The 25,729-nt window shown below is 56.8% G+C and overlaps 1 protein-coding gene across 5 annotated transcripts; it reads right to left on the bottom strand.

The window, feature by feature from the left end:
* Window positions 1-262: 262 nt before the first annotated feature.
* On the bottom strand, window positions 263-25,215 carry PAN2 (poly(A) specific ribonuclease subunit PAN2). Of its 5 annotated transcripts, none has more exons than XM_075901882.2 (26): window positions 25,047-25,215; window positions 23,177-23,477; window positions 21,095-21,264; window positions 20,657-20,777; window positions 19,632-19,709; window positions 18,620-18,887; window positions 16,237-16,579; window positions 15,269-15,365; window positions 14,483-14,602; window positions 13,888-14,007; window positions 13,672-13,800; window positions 13,200-13,399; window positions 12,631-12,770; window positions 12,197-12,300; window positions 11,176-11,274; window positions 10,471-10,547; window positions 9,584-9,725; window positions 8,948-9,085; window positions 5,658-5,717; window positions 4,319-4,409; window positions 3,138-3,295; window positions 2,769-2,912; window positions 2,353-2,532; window positions 2,054-2,147; window positions 1,450-1,647; window positions 263-1,163 (listed from the first exon to the last, which is right to left on the bottom strand). In XM_075901882.2, exons 2-26 carry the CDS (start codon window positions 23,456-23,458, stop codon window positions 1,129-1,131), a joined length of 3,588 nt encoding a protein of 1,195 aa, XP_075757997.2. In that variant the 5' UTR covers window positions 23,459-23,477; window positions 25,047-25,215; the 3' UTR covers window positions 263-1,128. The 5 variants fall into 5 exon arrangements, with proteins under 5 accessions (XP_075757997.2, XP_075757996.2, XP_075757993.2 ...); XM_075901881.2 differs by having other exon boundaries at window positions 12,631-12,773; XM_075901878.2 differs by having other exon boundaries at window positions 9,584-9,728; window positions 12,631-12,773.
* Window positions 25,216-25,729: the final 514 nt, after the last annotated feature.

Genomic DNA, 25,729 nt, shown 5'->3' on the forward strand with positions numbered 1-25,729 from the left:
GACCAGCACACGCCTGGGGGGCAGGCAGCTGTAGCCTACACAACCCCCAGTGCAGACCAGCACACACGCCTGGGGGGCAGGCAGCTAGAGGAGGAGCTGGAGCAGGATCCCGAATTGGGCCTGGGGGGAAGTGACTCCCCTCTGTCCAAGGGGGGATAATGCCGATGCCAAGCCCCTCCTGGGGGTGCGGGGTAGCATGGTTACGCACTTTGGGATCTGCAGCGGGCGCAGGCCGGGGCCAGGAGGAGACAGGGCCACAGACTGATGCTCCCAGTTGGCCACTTTATGAATTCGGTACGTGCCAGAGCTTGCCAAGCGCCCCTCAGCCCTCACAGGACAAGGGGGTTACAAAGACCAGACGGTCTAAAGGGGACAGAGCCAGCCCTGGGGCCACGCAGGGGCCGCTCTGCTGATGCTACAGCCAAGTCCCAGCTGGGGTCTTTGCCTGATCCTGCCAGCCCGGCATGCTGCTCTGAGTGCTTTGCGGCACTGATGCCAGTTCAGGGCACCTTTGCCCAACCTCTCCCCCTGCCATCACTGGAGCAGGCGCTGGGCTGGGCTGGGCTGGGCTGACATCCTGGGGGTCAGTGCTCCCCGTCTTCCTGGCACCCCACGAGTTTATCCAGCCAGTCTTCAAGGATCCCCCCCATCTCCCTCAGCAAAGTAACAGCTGGGAATGCAACACGCCGGGGGAGGGGCCCTGCCCTTGCTGCAGCACCAAGTGGGGCCTGAGACCACTGTGGAAGTGGAGGACATGCCACGGCGCCCCCAGCTGGTGAACGAGATGATCGACAGGCTGTCCCGGCTTGGAAGGGCACCCAGGCGGCTGGCAGGAGATTTGGAGCAGGTACCTTCAGGTTCCCTGGGAGGCAGACGGGGCCCTTGAGTCATCCCAGCAGTGAGGGGGATCCTCGCCAGCAGGCAGCGTAGGCCCACCCCACGGAGGGCTGGGACAGGAGCTGGTGTCAGGGCCCCTGGTGCACACCTGGCTTCAAGCTGAAAACCAGCGGCACGTTGAAGACACGTTTTCTGTGTGATCTGCAGTCGGACGCTGGCTGGGACCCGGGGCCACGTGGTAGCAAGCCCCTTCCTGGGCGAACGCATGGGGACCGAGTGGGTCGCGCCGGGTCAGAGCGCTAGCACAGATGGGAACACTGCAGCATCTGCCGGAGAAACACAAACGCCTGGGTTAGCAAAGGGCTCGCGCCACACCGCAGGGGGCGGGCGGCTCCCCGCAGTCCCAGCGCTGAGCTCCGACAACGAGGTCCCACGGCAGCAGGATCCGGCGAGAGGCGCGAACGCAGCAGCGCCACGTCCCACCCTGAACAGTGGCTTGCGGCTGCCTGCTGCCGAGGGACCTCCCGCCACCACGGGCTGCGGACTCGCGCAGAGGGGAGCCTGCGGGTGCGGGCGCGCCAGGGTGCATGAAGAGGAGGGGCGGAGCCTTACTTTTAGGGCTGCTCTGGCTGTCTGGCTCCGGCACCTTCCAGTCCATCTTGCGGCCCTTCTCATAGAGGCCCTTGAGCACTTTGCGGAAGTCGTCAGGCTCCGTGGTGTTCTTGCTCAGCTCCAGGTACTTCCTGTAGAGCTGCAGAGCCGTCCGGGCGTCCTCGATGCTGTCGTGCGTCTCGCCCTGGATCTTCAGGTCTGGGGGTGCAGGGAGGTGCCGGTCACAGAGGGCACGACAGCCCTGGCCCCAATTCCCAACCCCCATGGCAGCCTCCAAACCAAGGGATTTCCTTCCCCTCCTGCTGATGGGGAGCCCCGTGGCCCATTGTCCCTCAGTCCTGACGGGGAGCCCCGGGGCCCATCTCCACTGGCGCTCGGCTGCTGCACTGACGTCTAACCCCACCCCGGCGATAGGGTCTCCTCTGCCCCACAATAGCAGAGCCCACCCACAGTGCTGAGTTCTGGGGGCAGGGCGGGGCAGGAGGAGCCTTCGTCGCCAAGCGGCCAGCGCTGCCCAGGCCCTGGCGTCGGGGCTGGTGTCCATCTGGGCTCCCATGCAGCCCTGCCTGGCTGGGCTAATTGCAATCTAGGCGTTTCCACTAACCCAGGAAGTACCAGGCAAGGAAGCGCAGGGAAATCATCCTCTTCCTCGGCATGTGGAACAAATACACGGTGTCGATTACTTGGTCCTTGGGCACCTGGGGAGCAGAGAGAGCCTGAACACCCAGGGGAGGCCAGGCTAGCTCCCCAGCCCACCCCAACCATCCAGCCAGGACGCAGCTCCACCGCCCCTGCAATCCCACTGCCCGGCCAGCGAGCCCACCCCACAGGGAGGCAGGGGAGCTCCGCCCCGGAAGGGAACTGAATGTGGGTCTGCTGGGGGGTGTCAGAAGGGAAAATCACCATGAGGTTGATGACCCGGAAGTCCTTCTGCAGCCCATGGCCCACGAACTTGACCCCCACATCGATGAGGAAGCGCAGCTTCAGGTAGGTGGACTTGAGCGTGGTGAGGTGCTTGGAGGAGATCTTGGCATCCAGGTCGCCCGGCTTGATCCCCGAGTACTGGGTCAGGTAATCCACCACCTGCAAGGGGAGGAGCACGTGCAGTGGGTGCTGGGGACAGCGGGGTAGGGAGGAGGGGCTGGTGGGGAGAGGGCCAGTGACACCTGGAGAATGCAGTGGGGGCAGGGGGAAGAGTGACCACCTGGTGGGGGCAGGGACACCTCCACTCAGCCAGGAGGCCTGTCTAGCTGGGGGCTGGACCTGGCTGTTCTCTGGGCGCCTGTGGGGTGCAGCAGGTGGCTGAGCGGGGCCGGTACCTGCTCCTGCGTGGAGATGTAGTCATCGATGAACGGGATGCCCTCGTTGGGGCCCTGGCCTCGCACGCACGTGATCCTGGCCACTGACATCTGGCTGGGCTTGATGGTGGACTTGGTGCCGTCGCTGCGCAGCTCAGCCTCCTCCTGCACAAGTCAAAGGAGCCATTGGCAGGGGAAGCCCCCAGCCCCTTCCCCCCCTTCCCCTAGCAGGACTCAGCTATGGGGGCTTCCCACGGCCATGGCTAGACCCCAGCAGGAGGGCCCCCAGGAGGGAGCCAGCCAAGCGTGGCTGCAATGCCCAGCTGGGGGGGGGCTCCCTGCTGCACCAGCTCCTTCCCCCCCCCCAACAGCCCTGGCAGGGGCCTTTACCTCATTGAGCGTGACAAACTCGGCGTCCAGCCCCACCAGGTCGCCCACCTGGGGCATCTCGTTCAGCAGGAGCGGGATGAAGGTGGCGTGGCACTTGCGCTGCTTGCGAGCCAGGGACGCCTCGGCCAGCAGCACGCTGGCCTCGATGGGGTTCTTGACTTGACGGCAGGAGGGGGGAGGAGAGAGAGGGCGGCGTCAGACGGGCAGCAGAAGAGGCCAGGCTGGGGCACGGGAAGGAGACAGGCCTTCCAGAGGGAAGGGCCAGGGACCATCGGCCTCCCCCAAAATAATCAGCATGTTTCTAAGGCACCACGCACCAGCTCCTCAGGGCGCCGAGGCTACAGCCCCACCAAGGAGTATGGAGCTGAGGCCTCCCGCGAGAGCCAAGAGGAGATGGAGATTCCAGCCGCTTTGTGTGTGTGGCCCTGCCCGGGTTTCCTGCCCGCTGGTCCCCAACCAGACGTGTACCAAGGCAGGGATGGAATAGGCATGGGTGAGCCCAGCACGCAGGGCCCCATGCCCAGCAGGGGGGCACAGCACACGCGAGGACAAGCCAGGCTCCCCATGGGCCGGCCCCACCCTGCAGTGCTCACAGGGCCCTTGGGGACCATTTGGCAGCAGCCGATCTAGGGGACTGTTTCCTGGAGAACAGCCAAGAGGACGCAAAAGGCCGGACCCTCCGCTGATGTAAAATGACACAGCTTCCCCGTAGTCAATGATCTGCACCCGCCGAGGGGCTGGCCCCTCCCTGCCATTCAGTTTTGTTTGTATCCTGTGCCTCATCTCACTGGGATTGTGATTCCAGATCGGTCGGTTTCACTTCCTGGTTCTGGGCTCCCTCTATTGCCTCTCTTGTGGGGCTTGTCTTCACTGCAAAGCTTAGGTTGCCCTGACCTGACCCGCTCTCCTCCTCCCCTCCCGCCCACAATTCTCCAGCTGGAGGGAATGGAGCCTGGCCCAATAACTCCTAGCACATTTCCTCAGCTTTCGAGGTGTCTGGCTCGGCAGGGACACACTTCCAGGCTGTTAACACGACCCCACAGCTGCTAGTCCAAGCCGTGTGCGGCTGCTCTCGCCAGAGCTGAGCTTGCTCCAGTTCAGTACCCCAGCAGTGCAGACAGGTGTCAGGGCTCCACACATGCTGCCCGCATGGCACAAGGGCGTCCCACCCAGACACTCACTGGTCAGGTTGTACTTGGCGTGGAGGTTCCGGCGGGCGTAGTACAAGATCGCAGGCACCTTCCAGTTCATGTCAAACTGCACAGCCTCGCACTGCGGCGGAGGGAGGGACAGGTGTAAGCACAACTCGGGGGGCCTCGCCTGCCACAGGTTGAGCTCGGGGGGGGGATCTTCCCCCCACTTCCCACAAAGAGGGACAGGGCAGCACTTCACCAGCTCAATGCCCCTGCATGCTACAGAGGATTCTATAAACATGGGCGTGAGATTAAACCCAGCCTGCCCCCCAGCAGAATTAGGGGGTGCTCTCTGTCCCTGTCCTCGACCCATCTTCCCCCACACCTCAGCAAGTACCCCAGCCCTCTGAAGAAGGTGCCATGCGTGCCGTGTGCAGCCCGGGGAGTTTCAAAGCAGCAGTACCGCATGGAGCCCACACCTCAGCTGACCCCAGGCGCCATGCAGCGCTGCCGCTTTGAAACACCGCAGGGAGCACGGGGCCAGCAGGGCCCCACAGCACTTTCCCCTTTGAAGTGTAGCAATAACCCTCAGGCTGTTGCTGCACTTCAAAGGGGAAAGTGTCCTTATCGACTAATCGAATAGTCAATGCAAATTGCATCGACTATTCGATTAGCCAGTCAATCAACATTTAACATCCCTAGTGCCAGCACAGGTGACTGTCACGCGTTGCCCCCACCACCCACATGGGCTGCAGAGGTGTCTAGATTTCCTTTTGGCTCCCACTGCCTCTGATGTGCAGGGTGGGCGCTGCCTCCGCAGCAGCAGCTGGGAACAGGCAGCTCTCAAGATGGGCAGCTGGAGATACATCATCTTACAGCCATGAGCGGCTGTGGGAACTCAAGTCTGTGCCTTTCCCCCACTGCTGCTGCAACCCCCGTCCTCCTTCACTTCCCAGCAGCATTCGGTACCACACACACCAAGCTGTGATGGGTAGCAGCAGCCTGTCCCCTAGTCACGGGGCCGATCACACGGCTTATTCGGCACAGGGCAGAAGATTCAGGATTTCCCATTGTGGCAGCTGAGCCCTAAACCTGGCTTGGCCTAGCAACTCTTAGCACATTTCCTGAGCACCGCTGAAAGTGGAAATCAGGAGCATTATCCCTGCTTTACAGAAGGGGAAACTGAGGCATGGAGCAGGGCAAGACTCGCCTGTGGTCACTCTGCAGGTTAGAAGCAATACCCTGGTCTCCCAAGCCCCAGTGCAGTGCTCTGCCCACTAGTCCACACTGCCTCCCTGGCCGGGCTGTTTGCACGGTGCCATGTGAAGGGGGATAGCCCTAAGGCCAAGTCTGATCTTCAGGCTGCCCAAAGGATGCGGCTGCTCACCTTGTCCACAGGCTCGATGAGGAAGTCGTTGAAGAGATACCACTGCTGGTGCGTGACTCCCTGGGCGAGAGAGAGAGGCGGGGCTAGTCTGTAGCTTGAGTCACACACTCTAGTTATCAGGCAAACCCAGCTGCCACCTACACTTCGGTTACCCAGGGCACTGGCCCCAAGAATCCTGATAATATTTTCCATCCAGGTGTGGGTTGAATTTTGTTACATGCAACACCAAAATCGAGGTAACTGTGGACCACTGGCACCAAGAAAACACCTAGATCTAGTATCTAGTTCCTAGGTGTGGAAGAAGAAACAATATGAAAACTAGGGATAAGCATCGTAAAAGGGATGCAAATTAGACATATCGCAATTGCAAATGAGGGATAAGGGATCTTTCGGAAAAGGCTTTATTTTCCGAAAGATCTGCGTCTAGACAGGCGCTTTTTTCTGGCAAAGCTCCGAGCCGGAAAAAAGCGGCAGCCATTTTTATGCTAATGAAGCAGGGGAGATTTAAATCCCCGCTTCATTTGCAATTGCGATACGTCTAATTTGCATCCCTTTTACGAAAAAGGGATGCAGTCTAGACACAGCCTTGGAGGGCATGTATGTGCTCCTCCTTGCTAACACCTCTCACTAGTAAACACTCCAAAATGAGGCATGTTGAAAACAGCTAAATCAAAGGCATGGCGATTAAGTAAAAGCATAAAAAATATGCACCAGAGGCCCAAGTTAATAATCCACTCCTGCCAGAGTCTGACCACTGATTCTTCAGAGCAAGCTGCTCTCCAAAAATGAAGCAGCTGTGCTCAAATACTAGGATGCAACAGGTGTTTGCAGTTCAAAAACCTATCCCTCTTGCATGTTATTTGCATGCGTTTCTCCACTTTAGAATGCTAAGCAAATCTGGGAGTCAGCTAGCACTGGTTAAGCTCTGGCAAATATTGCTACAATGTTTTCGGATACTGGGAAGGAGAGTAAAAGGCCTTCCCTCAAGCTGTGTGTGTCGCCAACTCAAAGGGTGTGTCTACACTGTGCTGCTTCTAGCGACAAGGCTGTGTCAACACAGCCCTGTCGCTAACCGTCCCACTAGAAGTCAAAACTCTGCTGCTCGGCACTTCTGTTGAGGGGGTTTTGCTTGGTTGGCAGCAGAGCGCTCCTGCTGACAAATTGTTGGCTTGAGTAATGTGGCTAGCTGGCTATAGCATTTTCAGAATAATGTGGCTAGTTAGCACTACGGTGGGTACTGCTTCAGAACTGACTGGACACCACAGCCTTAAGCCACTGGTCACCAACCAGTAGATCGGGATCTCTTGGGAGATCTTGGACTCTGACAGGTGATCCTGACTAGTTTGGCTGGCACATCAGCTGCCCCTCTCCCCAATGCCATGGTGCTCCTGCCCTATGCCTTGGAGATGCCCCCCTGGGAGCCTCCTGCTTGCTGTGCAAGGTGAGGGAGGCAGAAGTGGGGGGCACTGATATTAGGGTGTCCCCCTGCCCCGTAATCCATCTCCCCAGAGTGAGAAGGGGCAGGGGAAGGAGGCAGGGCAAAGGTATTTGGGTTTGTGATCTTGTGCTTCAAAAGGTTGGACACCACTACCATAAGTCATTGACACCTACTTAAACATTGCTGGAAATGCTATCATTCCAATGTCACAAGCTAGGCCCCTCCTCGTGCTTTTGCCACAGTGTTCATTCACTAACGCCTGAGTCATGCAAACGCTTATGCCACGGAGCCCTCCACCTGCCTAACTGTTTGCAGGTGCAATAGCTGCGATTTTATCTACACTACCAGGTTTTGTCAGCAAAACTGGGGCCGACACCCTAAAGTTGATCAAACAAACATTGCCAGGAGGGGTTCACGCTTGTTCCCTCTGTGGACAGATCGTGTCCACATTAGGGCATGTTCATCGACAGTGAGAGCAGTGCACTGTGGGTACGTATCCCACAATGCAGTGCTGTGGGAAGGTGGAGATGATCCTTGCTCATCTTGCGAGTCCCTCTTAGTTCCCCCTACTGCTGGGTTCCTAGCAGGGCAGAACAGAAGCATTCCAATGATTCGCTCTGTGTTTGTTCCCCAAATGGAGCAGCACACCAAGAGCGTGTCTTCACTATGGGCTGGACCGAAGGGCAGCGATTGGCCAAGAGGGGTCGATTGATCGTGTTGAGGATGCAGTAAGTCGATTGCCAAGCACTCTCCCATCCCAAAATGAGAGGAGTAAGATGGGAGAGTGTGAGCAGTTGACTTACTGCTGCAAAGATACTGCAGTAAGCGGACCTACATCTATTGACTATTATTGACACAGCTGAAGTTGCATCACTTAGCTCAACGGCCTGTCGTCGTGTCGTCAAGGCCTCAGCTGTCAGATACTTCCTCGAGCTTTGAAACAAGAGGGGCCCGTGCCTACAGGGCAGCAGAGATCAAAACACTGGGGCAGGCATTGCAGGGTAATGATCTGTGGACTAAACAAACTGTAGTGTCTACACTGGCTTTTTGTCAACAATAAAGGGAAGGAAAAAGGACAAAGCGGTGGAAGGTTTTGGTAGCCAAACTGGGGTGTTTTTCCTGACAAAAGTTCCATTGCAGCGTGTATGCTCTCGGTATTTTGTGGCCAAAAGGAAGTTTTTGGCAACAAAACTTGGTAGTATAGAGAAGGCCTAAGCGAGAGTAAATAGCATGAAAGCAGCTTCTTAAAGCAACCCGAATCAAAATAAAAGCACAGATCTATTCCGTCTAAGCTTGGATTGCTGTACTTGACCCATACAAATCATTACAACAGGAAGTGCTTTTACAGTTTGGTCACTGTGTGGACTTGACAACAGTTTGAAGGCTGATCTTGTGCTTACTTAGACCTCACTGAAACCCAGTCTGCAATCTGTGCTCTTTAAAAATACTCACAGAACCGCCTCAGAACTCTAGGAAGAGGCCAGACTACAAAAACAGCCTAAATGGTTCACAAAAGAAAAACATCAATACAAGTGAAGTCAGATCCCACATTAGATCTGCTAATGCAGCATCAATATTGCTTGGGAGAGAAGGGGTCTGAGGATCAGGAGAAGGGGTGGAATGTGTGTGTGGGGGGACAGAGTGGGGATGGAGCCTGAAGGGGGGGGAGTATCCTGGGCCCCACACACCCCTAGGGATGGCCCTGCCTCCCCCTCTGGAACACAGCCCCTTCCTGAGACACTCTTGGGAAAAGACCCAGCCAAGAGGGGGTTCCTCCAGGACAGGGCTGGGGTCCGAGTGGGCAGCAGCCCCGGCACGGCAGCTGGGAGAGAGGTGGGCTGTGTCCGCTCACCTCTTTCCTTTGGTGGTACGTCTCCCCTACTTTGATGTGCCCCACCAGGCTGCCCCCGGTGCGGGGGTCCAGAATGTGGACGACGGTGGCCATCAAGTCGTACACGTACGTCGAGTCCTGGTCGTCGGACGAGCTCAGCTGCAAGGCAAAACCCAGCCTGGTAATTACGTGGCTCTGCTGGGAACCGGCTGCCCGGGGCAGGGATGGACGTCGCTCAGGATATGGGCAGCCTGTGCAATGGGTGATGGGAAATCTTGGGACTAGCAGCTCCTGGGGCTGAGACACAAACCCGCCAAGCCTGGCAAAGCCAAAGCCGACCCGAAACGTGCCCAAGTTCTGCCATCAGGCCAATGGGGGCAGAGAGCGCCTATGGCACCAGCAGGTGAGTCTAGTCTCCCCTACTTCACTCCCCAGCGCAGAGACCCCTGGCTCAGAGGGACCCATTTTGGTGAGCAAATCTCTTCTCTTCACCCTTAACCGTCCAGGCGCTCCAACTCCCTCGCGCTGGGGGAGCCCGCTGGCTGCCCGTAGAAACATGGCCACGGTCAGCAGCTCCCTCTCTTTGCCATTAGTCCCAGCCAGCCTTGGACCTCGCCGGATGGACGTTAGGCCCCAGCGGAGGCAGGGACGCGTTACCTCATCGCTTTCGATCCAGTTGCATACGTCCAGCTCCTTGTTCTTGGTCAGTTTCATCCGGATGGAATAGGGCAGCCAGATGTTCTTCAGCTCCTCGAGGGAGGGGTACGAGGGCCCCGCCTCAGCGTTCCCCAGGTCCTTCCTGCTAGGAGAGGACACAGGGAATTCCAGACCTTGGATGCAGGAAGGAGGGGAGTTTTGGACACTGAGGGTCAGATCCCTAGCTGGTGTAAAGCAGCATGACACCAGTGAAGTCCACAGAGCTACACTGATTTGCACCAGCTGAGGCACTGGGAGAGAGGCAAGTGGGTGCCAGTCAAAGATGCTCAGTGCAACAGAGGAGGGTGATCACCAGGAAACTAGACTGCAAGGGACCGAGAGAGTGGAGAAGGCAGCTGCCTCGAGCCACATTCGCTCCCCAGAGTAACTCCACTGATGCCAGAGGGCAACCGCAGGCTGCTAAAGGTTATACGGGCAGCTGTAAAGCCAAGGTCAGAAAGGATCGCGGGGAGCTTTTCCCTCGGCATCTGGCCGAAGTCCAGCAGAGGTGCATGTTAACAACACAGCGTTACACAGGGCTGTAGGCCTGCAAACTAATTACATTCTGCCCCCGCTATTTCCTTGAGCAGATTCTTAACTTCATGCATTTCTGATATTGTTGGGTGCCATTAAGCAGCTGCTGCATCCCACCCCAGAGGTGGCTGCATTTCAGGGGGCATGGCAGGAGGGAAAGCAATGTTTGTGATTCAGTTTATAAAACACTTTGGGACCTCAGGTGCTGTAGACAGGCAAGGGGAAATCACTGTCAAATGAAAGACAGCAACAAGTTCCCCAAAGCCATGGGTAGGATCCAGAAGCCAATCCATGCTCTGGCAGCAAGTACCTACCATTCTCCAAGAGAGATCTCTTTTCTCTTGGGTATTTCAAGACCTCCCTTCTTCATCACTGTTTTTTTAAAGGCGAACTGGGAACAAAATAGAGCAAAAACATCAGGGCAGGAGCCAGGAGGAACCTGGCTGAAATAAATGTGTAGCTAGCGGTAGCTAGAAACGGGCAGAGCCCCCCAATACAAAACAAAGCACAAGGAATAATTTCAGTGGAAAACATGCTGGGCAGCCTCGCAGCGGAGTAAAGAGGTTAGCAGGTCTGGGAACCATTTCTGGAACTGGAACCAAATTGAGTATTGAGTTAATGCGAAGAGCTTCATCGCCCACACATGGGACATTCAAAAGGAACACGGACAGGTTAGGAACAAGATTGGTGGGTACTTGGAAAGTTCGTGTCACTGAATTAGCAATACAATAAAAATCCTTCTAAGAGCACGTCCATCCTACAGCTGTGGGAAGTGATGGCAGCTCGGGACGACGGAGGGACGGCGCTTCAGCAAGTTCGCCCAGGACTCAGGGGTCTGGGCTGCTGTAGCCCCGGAGATAGCTGGAGGAAAGTGCCTTCAGTCGTACGCCAGGACTGCACTGTGGACACACCCTCAGTGACCAAGTGCAAGCAGATCCTGCACTCAGCTGGGCACAGAGCAACCTGCGCATGCCCAGAGAACAGACCTGCCCGCTCGCAACCAACGGACATTTCTCTACCTCTGCCTGGGTCTTCCAGAAATCGGCCTCCTTGGAGCTGTTCACTTCGCAGTTAATTACTAGGACATCGGGCAGGCAGCGGATGTTCCGGGTTTGCACCTTTAGTAGGACAGACAGAAAAGGGCAAGAGGGTGAGAGTCAGCCAGAGGCTCTGGAGGGAAGAGGAGACTAAGGGGGGATAGGACAGAGGTCTATAAAATCATGACTGGTGCGGAAAAAGTGAATGAGGAAAAGTTATTTACTTATTCCCACAGTATAAGAACTAATGGTCACCAATGCAATTAATAGGCAGCGGTTTTAAAACAAACAAAAGGAAGTTTTTCTTCACTCAGCGAACAGTCAACCTGTGGAACTCCTTGCCAGAGGATGTGGTGAAGGCCAGGATGTTAACAGGGTTCAAAAAAGAGCTAGCTAGGTTCCTGGAGGTTAGGTCCATCAATGGCTATTAGCCAGGCTGGGGAGGAATGGTGTCCCCAGCCTCTGTTTGTCTGGAAACGGATGACAGGAGAGGGATCACGTGAGGAATGCCTGTTACGTCCCCTCCCTCTGGGGCAGCTGGCATTGGTCGTTGTCGGCAGACAGGACCCTGGGCTAGATGGACCGTTGGTCTGACCCAGTCTGGCCGCTCTTACGGGAAACACAGACTAGTCGATTTCCTCTGCCGAAGCCTCTGCCCACTAAGCTCCCTACTCCCCTGGGCTTAGCCGTGTTCACCGAGATGGAAAACGAGGCACAGAGCAGGGAAGTGACGTGCTCAAAGCTGCAGCGCCCGTGTCAGCCTGTGCGAGGCTCAGAACACGGAACCTTCGCCCTCTCTAGCCCCTCCAGAGTGGTCCCATCCCGTTCCTCCGCGGCCGACACTGGCCTGTGCTCTGCCCTGTCCGTTCTGAGCCGGGGTTTGCCCTGCTTCCCGTGGGAGGCCGAGGCAGTGGGGGGCGAGCTCCACCACTTCTCTGCCCAGCGGGTGCCTGCGACGAAGGGGATAAGCAGGCCTTGAGTGGCCACCTCCTCCCAAACTCACCGTGGGCTGGTACTTCTCACAGTTCTCGCACCAGGCCTGGGTGTTCTGCTCCAGACAGATACTCCTCTTTAAGATCTCAGCAAACTCGTAATCTCTGGTTTTATCTGAGGGAAGAGGCGGGCGGAGGGGAGAACCCACAGGGATTTCGAACAGATGTGACTCTGGACAGGGCTCTGACCCATTCCTTATAGGGAACAGGCCCCAGCTGCCCGTGTGGCTGACGCAACATGATGGCTGTTTTCACTGGCCAGAGGCGTCTGTACAGTGGGGTCAGTTATCGGATAAAGGCGGGATCCACCAATGTGGGAGTTAAAAGCCCCCCTCAGCCTCCTGAACCCAAGGAAGATGGAGCTGCCCCCTGGTTGACACGTAAAACCATCTGCTCGTCCCACTGCCAGCCCTCTCCATCCCCCGCCCTGGTCCTGCGTAGTTACCGTTGCTCTCGGGGTAGGAGAGAGTGAAGAGCAGTGTGGAGGAGACGCGCACGGTCTCCTTGCCGCAGCGGCACATGCTGCAGTTCTCCACCTCGCAGCTGAAGAGCTGCCCGATGACCGAGTCCCCCGAAGACCCAAAGCTGCTGGAGCAAACGGCACGTCAGGGTCAGCAGGAGCTCATCATTCGGGAGCCTTTCCAGGCCCAGCAGGGCAGCCCCGAGTCCTTACACACCTCTCCCAGCCTGGGCACTTGCAGGCGGCAGCTGCCAACAGGGTTGGAGCCAACCCAGTGGTGGCTCTCAGCAGAGACACTGACCCTCCCGCCCCAAGGCGGCTGACGAGATCCAAGGTTAGTGAGCGGCTGGGCCAGGCCCACGGTAACCTGAGTTGCTAGGAGGCTGTGCGCAGGGTCAGCCCAGCAAGCCCGGCTCCCGCTGCGCGTTCCACAACAGCCGCTGGCTGACCGGGGCCCCGCACACGCCTCCCCAAGGAAGCAGACAGACCCCGTCCATGGCTGTGTGCTCCCACTCCAAGCCCAGCAAGCAAAGGGTGCAGGGGGGAAGGATCACCTGCTGCTGACGCCCCGATAGGCCTGCGGCCCCTCCTGCTCCTGGGTCTCCTGGTGAAGCTGAGTCAGGATGAAGCGGTTCCAGCTCTGGATCAACCGGCCCAGGTTCACTTTGCCTGTGGCCTCGTCGGAGTCGGCCAGGATCAGCCCCAGCGCGGACGCCTCCGGGATGGTGCGGAAGGCTCGCAGGAAGTTGCTTCCCTGGGGGAGGGGAAGGATCGGGAGCGCTGGGACCCACGAGGTGACATTCCCTGAATTCCTTGAGGCGGCCCCTCCCACACGGTGGCTTCCCTGTCCCTCCAAACCCCCGGCAGATCTCATCCGCCAGCGAGATGAGACCCTCCTGGGTGGTTCGCCCGAGTCCCTGCCCTCAAGCCAGGGCAGGTGCAGCCCCAAGAGACTCCCCAGACCCTGCTCAAGAAGCTCCCTCCCCTTCCTGCAGCCCCCGTGCTTGGCATTGGCCTCCCACGCACCTGGCACGGGTCCCCCCGGGACAAGTCCAGCATGTGGAAGAGAAAGCCCAGCTCACAGCCGAGGCAGAACTCCTTCTGACACAGGTGGTTCTGGACCAGGCAGCGGACGGGCTCCAGGAAATACAGCACCTGGGGAGGCAGCAGAAGGGCGAGTGAGGGGGGGAGCTGGAAGGCCGCAGCCAGGCCTGGCAGCGGGGGGCTGGGTGCCCGTCGCACCTGGATCATGCAGTTGCAGTAGGCGTTGGGAATGTGAGGCTCCAGGCCCGCAAACAGGGTCTTGTTGTAATGCTTGAAGTCAAAGTCCTCCAGGCCCAGCTTGGAGTATTTGATGGTGACCTGGACAGAGAAGGCAGCCTCAGAAATGGGGGAAAACCTCGGCCCCGAGCTGGTCAATTACATCAGTACACAATCGCCTGCCCAAGCGCTGGGGGGGGGGAAGGAGGGGGGGACACCCAGTGAACACACAAGCGGTGACACCAGCACACCCCAGTGCACAAGCGCTTGCTATCACAAGGGATACTAACACAGCACTAGGCAGAAACCGGGGCTATTAAACCCTGGGATGGGGAGGGCAAACCTCCCCTGAACACTCAGCAGCGCTCAGGAGCAAACCACGAGGGAGAAGTGCTGCCACCCCTCTGGGTCAGCCCAGTCACGTAAGCCACGGAGCTGGGAGCTGCCTTCCCAGGCTGCACTGCTGTAGCCAAACCAGGCTGAGCCTTCCTGTGACCGCTCCTTACGTCTGCGCCTGGCCCCTCCACCCACCCACCCCTTTAGCCTGAGGCCCCCTGGCAGACGTGGCATGTTAGACCTTCCTGTATTTCTTCGCCACCATGTAGAGGTGAGGTTCCTCTTCCCGGCCAATTGGGGATTCGGGGACTTGGCTGAAACTGTCAAACTCATTGTCCGTCTCTTTCGGCCGATAAGGGATCTGATGGGGGCAGGAAGGAAAAGGGTCAGAGCAGCTTAATGCTGAGGCAGAGCAAGCAACCACCAGCACACAATGCCCCCCCATCCCCTCCCCCCACACAGCTGAGCCTGGGGCCCAGAGCAACAGGATAAAGCAAAAAAGGCAAAGGCCACCTCCCGCCACCTCTGCCAAAGCACCTCATTCCCCTTTGCCGTTCCAAAGCTTGGTGCTCTGAGGCCATGCTGGCGCAGAGAACACAGATCAGTGGTTTGCCGGGGGGGGGTTTAGGGAACCCCCAGCACTGGGCTCTTCAGCTTTTCACAGTATGGAGCACACAAACTCCCTTGTTTGAGCGGCCTCGGGGCATTTGCTCGCCTCCTGGAGAGGCCAGCTCACCCTGCTTACTTGGCAGAAGAAAACCCTCACGTACCAGTCACAGGGCTTAAAGCCAGGAAGGACCTGAGATCATCGAGCCTGAGCTCCTGCGCAAGCCAGGACACAGACCATGCCCTGGTCACCCCAGCTTGGAGACCAGGAGCTGCGTCTAATGACACTGACGTCTCGGCTCCCTGAAACCCGCAGCTCTTCAGCCAGCGCTCAGCAGTGCAGCGTTAGTGCTGGGCATAACCTCACGCAGGTCTCCCATGCTGGCAGGGAGGCTGCATACACCTGCGCCCGAACACGCACCTGGTTCCGGAGCTTGGTCCTTGGGTTGGGCGCGTAGCCGATGAAGCCCACTTTCTTCATGGTACGCAGGATCTCGGGGTCGACGGGCGGGGCCCGCCTGCAAAACACCGGGCAGCTCACAGGCCAGCCAGAGAGCTGGGCGGACAGCCCTGATCACACGCAGAACAGAGAGAGCAGCCGTGCAAAGTCCCTCTCCGGACACTGTGCTGCCCAGCCAAAGGGGTGGCAGGACTATTCCCTGGGACGCATTCAGTCCTCGGCCTGGTTGCCAAAGGCTGGGAACGGGCGACAGGGGATGGATCCCTGGGGGGTTCCCTGTTCTGTTCTGGCCACTGTCGGTTGGATCTTTGGTCTGACTCAATCTGGCCACTTATGTTCTTATCGCAAAGGCCAGCGAGGGGGCTACCAGGTGAAGGGTTCTGCGTCACAGCAAACCATCACCAGAGCGCAAAGTGGAGCAGGCCTTTCACTTACAGCGGCAGCCAGGCAGCTGTCTCTGGGGCGGAACTCGGCACGTGCACCACACAGCGATTTAGAACAGGGCCAGAGGACACTACTAAAGCTGGTTGGAACGGGAGACTGAGAGATGCAGAATGAATTACCCACACTGGAATCTGACCAGGAAGCTGAGGGCTACACCCTGATTCGTGAGGAAGTGGCATGGGATTTCCCGTGGCCACAAGCAGCCAGCACCTCAGAAGTACAACTCATCAGCGCAACAGCCTGGCATAACGCGGGGCCACTGGGTTGGTACTGACACAGGAGGGAGCGTCTCCTGTTGGATCGACAATACCTCTGCCCGAGGCACCCTACACTTACCCCTTCAATACCTAGCCTGGCCCAACCTGGCTCAGGAGAGCTCAAGGGAACCAGGGCTGAGGTGGCTGGGCTGCCACGCAGGGCGGCTCTGCGCTGCACGTCCGTACGGCTCACAGGTGAGGGGTGTTGCAAGAGCCCCAGTGAATTACCTGGGAGCAGGGGCAGAGTTGGCAGCAGGCCAGTCTGACAGCAGCGTTTCACTGGTCAGCGGCACGGGGATCAGGGAGAGGGGCATGAGGTCCTGGTTCCAGTCCAGGTGAGGCAAGGTGTCTACCATGCAGGGCAGGGCAAAGTCTGTCTCCCGGGAGTAGGCGTTGAAGGTGACCTCAGGCGAGTCGGCCCACAAGTGGACGCAGCCCTCCGAGTCACCGAACACCATGGCCTGCTTGCTGGCGGACACGTCGAAGGTCATGATCAGCTGCCCCACAGTGTTGACGTGGAAGATGTCAGCAGGGCTGGCAAGGCCTGTGGGCTCACAGAACTGGCACTGACCTGCAGAGAGCGGAGAGGCATAAGGAGGGCATTTGGGGCACAGCGCCGAGCTCCCAGCAAACCTCATGCCGACAAAACCCCATACCACCCTCCATCCTGAGACTCCACAGCACTGCCAAACCATCCACGCCAGGACCCTGACTGCACATAACTAGAGCCCTGCGCGGACACAAAATCTGTATCCCGCACCCAGGAAAATGAGCCAGTGATATCGGCACTGACAACTGAGGATGTGGATACCTGCTGATATAAAGCGGGTAGCTGCCAATCTGCAGGGTTCTAGATACAAAATCTGTATCCACATCTGCAAAAACGAGCAGCGGATATAGGTAAATTTGCAGGGTTTTATGTACAATTCAAAGATGCTTTAGGCAAAACAACTCACGTAACAACAATTTTACAGTTACCGGCTGCTGGATCCGTAGATCCTATTATTGTGCATGTATCATTCTTATATGTGACATTAGAAGTAGGAAGTGTGGCTCTGGTTACAGCTCTAAATATGCTAATGAGGGCCATTACTGATGCTGGAAAGATAATGACTCAGTACTCAAACCAACCACCTGGGAATGGTCACGCTTGTCCTATAAGCCCAAACTGAGGTTAGCCCTAGAAAGACGTGTGATATGTGACCATGCCCTCCCTCTTCCCCCCCGCCCACCTCCACACTGGAATCCATCTTGAACCTGGTATTTCTCCATAGGGATGGGGCATGCAGAACAAAGGGTTCCTGTCCTGGGGGAAAGTCTGTTTAAGGAATGAGAAGCCATCAGTCCTTGGTCTTCAGCTGGCCTTTGGAACTGCCTGGCTCACCCTAAAGATGGGGGTGGGGAACAGTGTTCCCCCTAAGCTGCAGAACAGCACAGCTTCCCAGCTGATGAATCAGCCCCGCCCAGTCAGTCAACACCATGCACACAGCCTTGAGTCTCTGACCGCCTGTGAAGTGCTGCTCCCTGCAAACGCTGGTGGGGAACCTTTTCTGGGCCAAGGGCCGCTGACCCACAGAAAAATCAGTCGGGGGCCGCACACAAGTAAGAAGTGAAAAAACAAACCTCCACTGACAGGATCCCCGAGTGATGAGGAGAAAGGCCCTTCCCTTTCCACATTCCTCTCACACACCAGAGCCTAGGAGAGGCCCAGGCTAGTAGATGTTGTGTGCCCTACCCCCCAGGAGGGATGGCAATGGGACTGGAGCACCAGCAAGGGCTGCCCAATGCTGGGGGAGGAGCCCCAAGCCTCGGGAGCCGTATCCAGGCAAGCCGGGGGCTGTATCTGACCCCTGGACCTTAGGTTCCCCACCCCGGCCCTAACAGCAGACAAAAAACTTTGAAGAAGCTGCAGACCTGGGCCAGAGGAAAGATCAACTCTGACTTGAAGCTTTTTACCTGCGATAAGAACAGCTGTGCAGGGTAAGGCTTTGCACATAACAGGGGTTAGGGGATTTCAAATAGTTAGCGGGTTTTTGTTCATTTTCATTTTGTAACTTACTTTGATCGGTTTCACTTGCAACCACTGAAATCCCACGGTTTGTACTTCATAAAAGCCCTTTTATTTATTACCAGGCCCAGCGTAAACAATTGTTACCTGGGGGAGCAACCGCTGTGCATCTCTCTCTTTCATTGATAAAGTGGGCAGACCTGCTTAGGAGCTTGTCAGCCCCTGTTGGGCATTGGTTTCCTGGGTGCTGAGCCCTCCCAGACTTGACCTGTTTGTCTGTGTGGCTCCGCAGGGGGCAGTGACCCCAACTCCGTACCCTGGCTGGGAGAGACCAGAGGATCCAGCCCAGCAGCGCAGGGTGGTGCGGCGCTCCAGAGGGTAGGAAGGTGGGCATCAGTGGCATGATCACACACTGGGAGACGACCCCAGGGGATTTCTGTGAGACAACCCGTCACAGACCCTCCCCTGAGCTCTGCCAAACATTCCACTGATTTGCCAGGCCAGGGCTGTGTCAGACCTTTCCCGATTCCAACGGGATCTGGAACCGGTGCCCCGCTGTGGACTAGACCCGCGGGCCAATGATCCAAAGGCAAACCCGCCTACCTGTCTGGGAGATGATGGCCAGCCGGGAGGTGTAGGTGGGGATGAACTTGAGGAAGAGGGGGTCCACGTGCACCTGCAGCGGGGTGATGGCCCGCATCATGCGCAGGTCATACACCTTCAGGAAGCGGTCGCAGGCCAGGCCGTTCATGCGGCTGGAGAAGCCGCACGTCACCAGCAAGTTGCCGTGGACGTCGAAATCCGACAGGCTGCCCGAGTAGGCATCGAACTCGTGCTCCATCGCGAAGGTGCGTAGATCCCGCAGGGACACCTGGGGGGTGGCACAAAGGAAGCCCCGGTAAAGGGAACAGAGGGAATGGTTCCTAGGGGGCTGCTTAGCCCCAGGAGATCAGAGGGACACAATGACCTGGACTCCTCGTGTCATCCTTTAACAGGCTAGAGAGGATGGGCCAGTGGTCAGAGCACCTGCACAGGACTTAGGAGACCAGGGTTCAAGTCCCTGCTCCACCAGACTTCCTGTGTGACCTTAGAAATGTCCCTTAGCCTCTCTGTGTCTGTCTCTACCAGGGGATAAGGGCCCTGCTTGGTATCAGTGTGCCCAGTGAGGACACACTAACAACTGGGAGGAGCTGACACTACTGTGATGGGAGCAAATCACTACTCCTGGCAGACCGAACACAGGGGAAGAGGGGAGCAGGGCTGGGACTCAGATCCTTAGCTTGCTCTCTCCACTGTGAGTGGCGAGTGGCTGGCCGTGCTGTTGGGTGAAGGCCTTTGGGGCCAGTCAAGGGAGAGGTGCTGCAGAAACACAAACTCCCTCCCTTGGGTCACCTGGTGACACAGAGAGGGACCTGCCTGGACAGCAGCTGCATGGCACCAAGCATCTGAAAGAAGACATGGCTTGTTATGCCAGCCCTGGAAGGGATCTCCTGGCTCAGCCATGCCCAGTCCTAGCACCCTGTTCATGCCCTGTTCATGGATGGCTGGCGCTGGCTCATGCTCACATCAGCACCCTGGGAGAGGACTCGACAGACAGGGGCGTAGCTGAGGGTACCTTCCCGGTAGTGTGCCCGCAAAAGAAGAAGCGGTTGGACTGCCTCAGGATGGTGATGCCAGGCACCTCCACGGTGTACTGGAAAGGAAGGAAGGAAGGGAAAGGAGTGAAGACAGGACACAATACTCACCCCTCAGCTGGCACAGCCTGGGGGCTATCAACTGGCAAATGTGTGTCCAGCAACACAGGAACCAAAGACCAGGGGGAAGGCAGTGTGAACCAATGGTTAAAGCTGGGGACCGGGGCTCCTGGATTTCTAGCCCAGACTGCCCTCTGGACCTCAGTTTCCCCTGCTATTTATTTAGTGGGGCTAGCGCTCCTTGGCTGTGTCTACATTGGCCCCTATTCCGTAATAGGGATGCAAATGTAGCACTTTGGAATAGGCAAATTCCGCGGGGGATTTAAATATCCCCCACGGCATTTGCATTAACATGGCTGCCGCTTTTTTCCGGCTTGTAGATAAGCCGGAGAAAGCGCCAGTCTGGACGGGATCCTCCGAAAAATAAGCTCTTTTCCGGAGGATCTCTTATTCCTACTTGAAATAAGAATAAGAGATCCTCCGGAAAAGAGCTTATTTTCCGGAGGATCGCGTCCAGACTGGCGCTTTTCTCCAGCTTATCTACAAGCCGGAAAAAAGCGGCAGCCATGTTAATGTAAATGCCGCGGGGGATATTTAAATCCCCCGCGGAATTTGCCTATTCCAAAGTGCTACATTTGCATCCCTATTACGGAATAGGGGCCAATGTAGACACAGCCTTTATGTATTAACCAGCCAGCATACAGTAGTCAAGCAAAGGGGTTTCTGCCCAGCAGTAACCTTTGCATTGGCAGGAGGCATCTGAAACCCTTCCAGCCACCTTTCTGAGCCACACTGAGGGTGTCAGGCTAGAGGTCAGAGAGAGCTCTCCCTGCTCCCAGCCCTGTGGGGCCTGACTCCCAAGGGGCACTAGGCGCCCATCTCCCCCACCAAAGCCCATGGGAGGTACCCCTCAGGATCAGGCCCGACCCTGATTGATCGCTGATACCTTCTGGGTCTCCTGCACGGTGTTAAGGTCGATCTCTATCACATGGTTCTGGAGCCCCCCGATAAGCAGGGTGCTGCTGTTTGTCAGCAGCAGGCTGTGCACGTCCTCGCTCTCATCCATTCTGATGGAAAAGGAGAGAAGGCAAAAGCTCGTTCTCCTACTCGGGTCCGCCTCCCTCCCTCTCGGAGGCCCTCCTTCACACACCTCCCCTCCACAGGGCCACACGGAATGGGGAGCCCGTTCCCCACAGCACAGACTCGGATTGGATCAGCATTGATATGGGACCGTCTCCCCTCCCCGTGCGAAAGGAATGCAGAGCTGCACTGCAGTGCCCGTGTCGTGTCATCGTTAGCAGCCAGGGGCTGAGCGGGGCTCCCTTCTGGGCCCTAGAGAGAATCCCTGCAGGCCTTTCGCCGGCACCTTGTGGAGGAAACTTACAGGTAGTCAAAGATGATCAGGCCTCCCCTGGACATGTACTTGAGGTTCGTCTTGGTCAGGAAGAGGATGCCGTTCTCCAGGCTCTGGATCTGGCGGATGTCGTCGCTGCTGCTCACTTGGAAGGAGGAATAACGCTCCAGGGCTGGGCCGAAGAATGAGGTGGCGTGACCCTGTAACAAAGCAGAGAAGAAAGGCCGACCTGCGGTGGACCCTTCAACGTGCTCCAATACCTCACCAGCCTTGTGCTAACCCCATGTGGCCCGATGCCACAAAATCCCCAAACCCAAGGCCAGAAGGGCTCACAGTGACCCAGTCCGACCCCCCGTCTAGCACAGGCCACGGCACTGCCCTGGACTAATTCCTCTCGGAACTAGAGCCTGTTTTTTACAAAAATATCCAACCTTGAGTTTAAAACTTGCCAGTGGCGGAGGCTCCACCATGACCCTTGCTCAACTGATCCAATGGAGAATTGGCCCTCGCTGTTCACAGTGTGTACATTCCTGTCTGGCTTTGTCTAGCTTCATCTTCCCGACCCCGCTCGCCTTAGACTGCTGTCTGCCCGCCCAAAGAGCCTGCCAGCAAATATCAATACCCACCTCTTTATACAACATGCCCAACCCTCGGCTGCTGCAGTGGCAGGGACGTTACAAGGGAAAGTGGATAGAGGAAGCGTGAACTGCAGGTACTGGAGGGTACCACCAAAAGGGGGAAAGTCTCTCGTAGAAGTATGCCTACGAGAATGGGCTTGCAACCACATTCTAATAAGAGGGGCAAAGAATTGGTGAGGCAGACAGACCAGCCCAAAAAAGTCCGGACCAGCGGGCAAAATTCAGCCTTCTGGAGAGGAGGGGATTGGCATCAGAAGGGCAGAAGGAATGAGTGGGGACAGCACACAGGCAGGGCCAAGGCTATCGATCAGAGACAAGGCACCACAAAAGGTCAGACTAGATGATGGAACAAGGGCAAGAGACGGAAGGAGGAGAACTTGTCTGTTCCAGCACAGCAGGGAGGTGTGATGGACCAAGGCTGCACTGTAGGATACGGATGTTAAATATCGGTTAATTGAATAGCTGATTAACCTCATGAATCCTTAGTCGACTATTCTATAGTGCCTGAGGGTGGGGCCGGCAGCCAGTGCACTCTGGTCCCGCTCCTAAGGAACCCCTGTCACTCCGTGTTGCTACCTCTGTATCAGAGGCAGCAGCACGGGGTACCAGGTGGGAGCTGGTCCGCGAGGAGAGCCAGTCTAAAAACCAACTCCCCTCGTGGGCCAGCTGCCTGTCACCCCATGCTGCTGCCTCTGATACAGAGGCAGCAACACAGGGCAGCAGCAGCCCCTGTCCAGGAGGGAGCTGAGCTTCCAGACCCGGCACAAGCTGGAACTGAGCCAGGCTGCCTGCCTGTCTGGCTCCTAATACACTTTAAATGCAGAACGGTAGCAAGGGTAGGTGCCGGACCTGGCGTGAGCCAAGACTAAGCCAGGCTGCTGGCCAGCCTGCTAAAAAAATCTACTGGCGGACAGTGGGGAAGATGCATGTAGTCTATAGCATTAGCCAATAAGCTTTTGCGTATTGGTTAATCGGTTAATCGACTCCACTGTTACATCCCTATTGTAGGACAAAAGGTATATGGGACAGGACAGACCAAACATGAATTCTAGTACAACAGGAAGGAAGAGACTCCAGACCACATGAGCATTGGTTTATTCTGTTACAAAGATTCTTAAGATGGGGTGGCCTGCAATTGCAGGGGACTGAATTTAACAAGGTGCCTTCTGGTCCTACATCCCACATTCTACACCAATAACCAAAGGATCTGTCTTACTGGTTCATCCACTCACTGACAAACATAAGGGAAAAGAGGTCAGCCCCTCTCTTTTGAGTTTCTCATCCTCCCATTTATCCCCAAGCCCCAAAAGGCACCTTTGGTCATTTCCCTCATTAGTAAATGACCCAAGACACATGTAAGCGACTGAAGAAACAAAAACCTCACAGCCCAATAAATCAGAGCAGACAAATGACGAATTCAAAACCCAACCACCCCATTCCCAAGGCACCACACGGAACACCAAATATCACCTACCCCGTGGTTCCCCACCCAGAGCATCTCTTCGTGCAGATCGAAATGCGAGGTGGAGACAGGTACTCCCACCTCGGAGACCACGGTGTGCAGCTCTGAGTACATGCCTTCCATGATGTGCACTGACTCCGGCACCGGGATGCCCTCCAACGGCACCCCTTCTGGATCCAGCTCCACATTCTGCAGCAGGCTGGGGTTGAGGTGAGGGTCCAAGACTGGATCCAGGGCTGGGTGGAGAGTGGGCGCGTACTCCGCAAGGCCAGGGTCGAGGCCTTCAAAGTTCATGATGAAATTGGACGTCTCCCTTGAAAACAATGGGCAAATCAGAAACACCAAGGCCCCTACGTCTTAGCAATTAAACAGCACTATGGGTATTAGGATGGATGAGGTCTATGAAGTCTCTAGCAATAGTTGAGTATTTAGCTCAGCTCTAATATAAAACCCATGACAAGTCCCTTCGTGAGACGTTCTTTACCCTTCTATCTTTAAGTGCCCAGAGGGGAAGGTGTATTTAGCCCTGCCCTGAGATGGAGGAGAAGCAGCTCAACCCTTCCATCCTAAACATGACTCCTCCCCACCACTTCCTCTCCCTCCTGTGGCCTAAATCTACATTGCAATGGCCCCTGGACTCAGTGCTGCAGCAGACACAGTGCAGTGGTTGGTTTTCGCCTGGCACAGGAGCTGTCCATGGCAGGGGTATCGCCAAGATCCCTTTGTACCAGTGGGCCATAATAGCACAGTACTGAAACTGGCTCTTTGACAGACACCAGAGGCTTCCGTTAGCCACTGACTGACCCTGTAACAATAAAGAGTCACCGCACTGAACTGAGAGCCGCCTAGTGATCACAGTGGAGGAGTGGGATTCGGCTGGACGGCAGAGATGGGTGGCAATTCCTGCTGGCAATGCTGCTCCAGACACACACGAGCCCCTTCAGCAAAGGTCCATTTAGTTCCCAGGCCTTAGAACATGGTCACCTACCTGCTGACAACCAACCCCACTCTGCTCATTACCCATCAGTTCCCCCACCATTCCTCAACAAGTCATAGATCCACTGGGCTCAACTCTGCCTGTGACCACTGACAGGGTCTTGTAACCGAAATGCTGAAATCTCAGTTACCAAAGTGGAGGTGAAGAGCGATTCTTACCCAGAAGTCTCTGCTAATTTACCCAGAAACCTTTGGTTCTGCAGCCAAATTAGCCACCACCTTCTGCCTGAGGACTGCACGACCCAGAAACCTCTACCATGCAGTCAAGTTACCCACAAACCTCTTCCTGGGGGCATGTTACCTAGAATCCTCTGCTCTGATGCCAAGTTACCCTCAATCCTTTGCGCATGGCACACTACCCAGAATCCTCCACTCTGTGGCCAAGTTACCCACAATCCTTTGCGCAGGGCTATGTTACCCAGAATCCTCCGCTCTGTGGCCAAGTTACCCACAACCTTCTACCCTTGGATGTGTTACTGAGAATCCTCTGCTCTGATGCCAAGTTACCCACAATCCTTTGCACAGAGGCATGTTACCCAGAATCCTCTGCTCTCATGCCAAGTTACCCACAATCCTTTGTGCAGGGGCATGTTACCCAGAATCCTCCACTCTCTTGCCAAGTTACCCACATCCTTTGCACAGAGGCATGTTACCCAGAATCCTCTGCTCTCTTGCCAAGATACCCACAATCCTTTGCGCATGACACGCTACCCAGAATCCTCCGCTCTGTGGCCAAGTTACCCACAATCCTTTGCGCAGGGGCACGTTACCCAGAATCCTCCGCTCGGTGGCCAAGTTACCCAGATCCCTTTCCTCAGGGGTTACATTACCCAGAATCCTCTGCGCTGCGGCCAAGTTACCCAGGCTCCGCGCGGGGGTACCTTACCCAGGATGCTCTGCGGCGGCGGGGAATGGCCCTCTCCTTCACTGGCCGCCACCAGCCGCTGCGCCCCCCGCCCCGACTGGAGCCGCGTCCCATCCCCCCGTCGCCGCCATGGCAACTTCCAGCGCCTCTGGCTCCGCCTGCTCAACCACTCCTCAGGCTGAGGGTTCCCTCCGCCTGGCAGGGACCGGGACCAATGAGAGGGCGCGCTCAGAGCTCCGGCCAATCAGAGGGAGACGGGGGCGGGACTAACAGGTTACGGTGGCTTGTCTCCCAGCTTGGGAGAGAAAACAAGACGGGAGGTCGGAGGGGACATAAAGATCCGAGTCTCTCTCTCTTTACGGCAGCGATTCCGCTGTGACTTAAAGGGCCAGCCGCAACGGAATTTCTCAAAGGGACATCAGAACGTAGGACCTTTTAAAGGGCCAGCAGCAGCACAGTGGCATTTATCTCTATAGAACACGCCCCCAACAAACACACCCTTGAATGGCGAGGCGGGGGCTCGGGGGGTGTGAAACCCACAGCAAACAAGCCTAGACGGCAGCATCTCATGGGGCCATCATGGCAACGTCCAGTCTGGGAGCAATTTGTGACATGAGTTTGGTGGGTCTCAGCTGTACCCCCCTAACAATTTACACCCACAGCTCTCTACCTCTCCTCCCAGCAAAGTGGTCAGGCCAGGAAGC

Source organism: Pelodiscus sinensis, chromosome 31 (assembly GCF_052426305.1).
Source record: "Pelodiscus sinensis isolate ZL-2025 chromosome 31, ASM5242630v1, whole genome shotgun sequence".
In the NCBI taxonomy this organism is placed as follows: domain Eukaryota; kingdom Metazoa; phylum Chordata; order Testudines; family Trionychidae; genus Pelodiscus; species Pelodiscus sinensis.